General features: G+C 39.4%; 1 protein-coding gene across 1 annotated transcript; it reads left to right on the top strand.

The window, feature by feature from the left end:
* The first annotated feature begins 215 nt into the window (after positions 1-215).
* Positions 216-2,261, top strand: LOC126767655 (probable cytochrome P450 6a14). Its single transcript, XM_050485140.1, has 2 exons — positions 216-1,509; positions 1,575-2,261. Exons 1-2 carry the CDS (start codon positions 414-416, stop codon positions 1,988-1,990), a joined length of 1,512 nt encoding a protein of 503 aa, XP_050341097.1. The 5' UTR covers positions 216-413; the 3' UTR covers positions 1,991-2,261.
* Positions 2,262-3,518: the final 1,257 nt, after the last annotated feature.

Below are 3,518 nucleotides of genomic sequence, written 5' to 3'. Positions count from 1 at the left end.
GGTCCCCTCAAGCTTCCCCTGTTCCAATATATCTTATTGTTTGTAAATTAATAAATTCGAGTAAAGTGTGTTAGCCCATAAATATATATATATATATAATACATATGTAGGTACACATGCACTTGGCTTTGTCATACCTGACCATTTTTTATGACTCTTCCAGTGAGTATGAGAGAGCGGAACTGTTTATTTATAAAACGCAGTAGCCGGCCTCAGTTCCAAACAGTTTACTAAGTGCTGTGCTAGAGTCTAAAAGTACTTCAATCAAGGCGTCATAATTTCAATAACAATCGGTCGGTGGCTAATTATAAGCATAGATCATTCAATCGATTTGTATGTAGCGCTGACTACACCCTGTGATAACTAGAATTTTTGAGGTTTTTTTGAATGCAGTGCACAAGTCTCGCAGTAAAATGTCGTATGTCGTCTTATCGTTCGCGTTAGTCGTTGTGGCTTTGGTGCTGCTTTATTTGCATAACCATTATAGCTATTGGGCGCGCCGTGGTATTCCACAAGAAGACCCTATCTATGGACTTGGTAATATGAAAGGTATCGGGCGTGAATTTCACTTTCGGGATATAAACTCACGACTTTATAAGCGCTACAAGCGAGATGGTGCACCAATTGGCGGCATTTATATGTTCTTTTTACGATCAGCTTTCATTGTTGATCTGGACTTAATCAAGCATATACTCATTAAGGATTTTTCGAGCTTTCACGACCGCGGTGCATTCAACAATGTACGCGATGAACCGCTCTCGGGTCATTTGCTGACATTGGAGGGCGAAGAATGGCGTTCCTTACGCAATAAGTTGACACCCGTTTTCTCCTCGGGCAAAATGAAATTTATGTTCCCCACAGTGGTGGCGGTAGCGGAGAATCTCAGTCGTACCTGTGGTCAGTTGGTGCCGGAATTCGAAGTGAAGGAATTAAGCGCACGTTACACCACAGACGTGATCGGCACCTGCGCTTTTGGTATTGAGTGCAATAGCCTGTCGGATCCAAATGCCGCATTTCGCAGTTATGGCCGTTCCATCTTCGAGAAGCCGCGCCACTCACCGCTAGTACAGGCGCTTATAGTATTTAATCCGAAAATCGCAAAAAAATTGCGTTTGAAAATACTAAATGACGAGGTGTCTGAGTTCTTTATCGACGCTGTGCGCAACACCGTCGAGTATCGAATTAAGAACAAGGTGAAGCGAAATGACTTCATGGACATGCTAATCGATATGATGGCTGAGGATCAAGGGACGGCGTCTAAGCATGAGGGCATAGATTTGTCACAGGGCTTGACTTTGCTACAGATGGCTGCGCAGGCTTTTGTCTTCTTTATAGCCGGTTTCCACACCTCATCGACCACCATGTCTTTCTGCCTCTATGAGCTGGCAATGAATCCAGAGATACAGGATAAACTACGTGAAGAAATTGTGAACGTATTGAGCGCTCATAAGAACGAAGTCACCTATGAAGCGTTAAAGGAAATGTCATATTTGGAGAAGGTTGTCAACGGTATGTCCATTAATCAACTTATATATGTAAAACCTAACTAACTTCATTTATTTTCGTATATCTAGAAACACTACGGAAATACACGGTACTGGCGCAACTTGTGCGCACAGTCACTTCAGATTATCGCGTGCCCAACTCATCACTGATCTTGGAGAAGGGCACCTCTGTTGTGATCCCTGTGGATGCCATACACCACGATCCGGAAATCTATCCTGAACCCGATCGTTTCGATCCCACGCGCTTCGATAAAGAGAACGTAGAAAAGCGTCATAGCTGCGCCTTTCTGCCTTTCGGCGATGGCCCACGCAACTGCATTGGTCTGCGTTTCGGTAAAATGCAGACGAAGGTGGGGCTCGTACACTTGCTGCGCGACTACAAGTTCAGTCGCTCTGCACGCACCGAAGATCCCATTAAGCTAAGTAAAAAAAATCTCATCATAGAAGCGGAGAATGGCATATATCTACGAGTGGAACGCGTCTAACTGGTTATAAGACGCTACTTTGGCATATTTTTCGAAATAATTTTTTACGATATTTCTACGTTTTTATTGAGCAAAAAGCAGAGCTAAACCTTATTTGAAGAACTTAATATATGCATGCAAACATGACAAGCGTTTTAAGTATAAATAGCTTTATTGTCTTTTCGGAGCTTCTCAAGCATAATTATCTAAGTTTTTGAAATTTTATAAGGTTTTCTATTAATTAATATTGTACACGGCAAGCAGACGTAAATATACATACATTTATACTTTATTATTGTTTTTGGTTTGTATTTTCCATTTGTTTTTTATCGCCAAATTTTCAACAGCTGCTACTGCTATATTTGAGATTCGCTCTACAATATTCAAGAATCTATAATATAAATAGTATATTATTGTTCTATCGCGAGAGAGCTCTTATTAATAGCTAGCTCATATCGCCGTGGTTTCTCAGTCAATAGAAGATTGCGGTGTGTCGGCGGCGTCGGCGAAACAGTGTTCAGATAACAGTGAGTTGCTCTCAATACTTTTTCTCTTAGCTTCTCTTAATTTGACATATTTCGTTGTTTATAGCCTATGAACTATGCAGCGCCGCACAAATTTGTTTTGATACGTACAGTTTGTTAATTATTAACATGACTTGCAAAAACCGGTTAGTTACTTGGTAGATACATTTTCTTATACTCTTACACTTACACTTTGCTATTAAACTGCAACCCATTTCGGAACACTAAACTTTTTTCTTAATTAGCTTCAAAATTTTGTTTTTAGAATTCGGCTAGCATTTTATTTAGCTACTTAAGTCTATGAACATTAATTCGTACAGACTATTTTGAGCCCTAGAAAAGCTGCCTATAAAAGCCGGGAGCACTTAGTTGAAAACTTGTAAGCCTCTGTACTCGCTAGATAACATTATGGCGCAATTCATTAGTGAAAGAGAAAACGAGGAGCGGCGACTTTGGACTCAATATTATAATATGAATAGAGTTGGCGTAAATGCGTTGTAATTATTATGCTCCCACTATAGAAATTTCCATTTGCATAGAAATATGGAAAACACTGTACTAACAAGTAAGACAACCAATAATTATTTAATAATTACATTGTGTGTTTAATGAGCTCTCTATTTTCTAACCGCTTTAAAAGATGACTATAATTTAGTCATGTGTAATTTAATTGTATGGAAAACTTTCCTCATTTTAATGACATTTTGCTGGGGTTATTGTTCAAGGCAAGGCAATCTATGAAGAAATGGTTCAGCTCGCCATACATACTGACCAATCAATGTTCTTATAAGACCGATTTTGTATTTTTAAAGGCTATTATAGCTTCGGTGAAAACGAAGCTTACTTTTTTTTGTTGCTTTTGAGTTAATTTCCATCACAGATCACTTTTGATTTGGCTATTGTAATCATTGTTGCGACTGTGTTGTCATTGTAGCTGCTAAAACCGCAGCCAATTCATTTCAGTTGCACAAATTTCGTCTGCCAACTGGGAAATTGGAAACATTTAACTGCAGCAAGTGCTTGCA

This window comes from Bactrocera neohumeralis, chromosome 2 (genome assembly GCF_024586455.1).
Source record: "Bactrocera neohumeralis isolate Rockhampton chromosome 2, APGP_CSIRO_Bneo_wtdbg2-racon-allhic-juicebox.fasta_v2, whole genome shotgun sequence".
Lineage (NCBI taxonomy): Eukaryota > Metazoa > Arthropoda > Insecta > Diptera > Tephritidae > Bactrocera > Bactrocera neohumeralis.
Note: the sequence above shows the minus strand (reverse complement) of the source record. Positions and strands in the feature narration are given on the sequence as shown.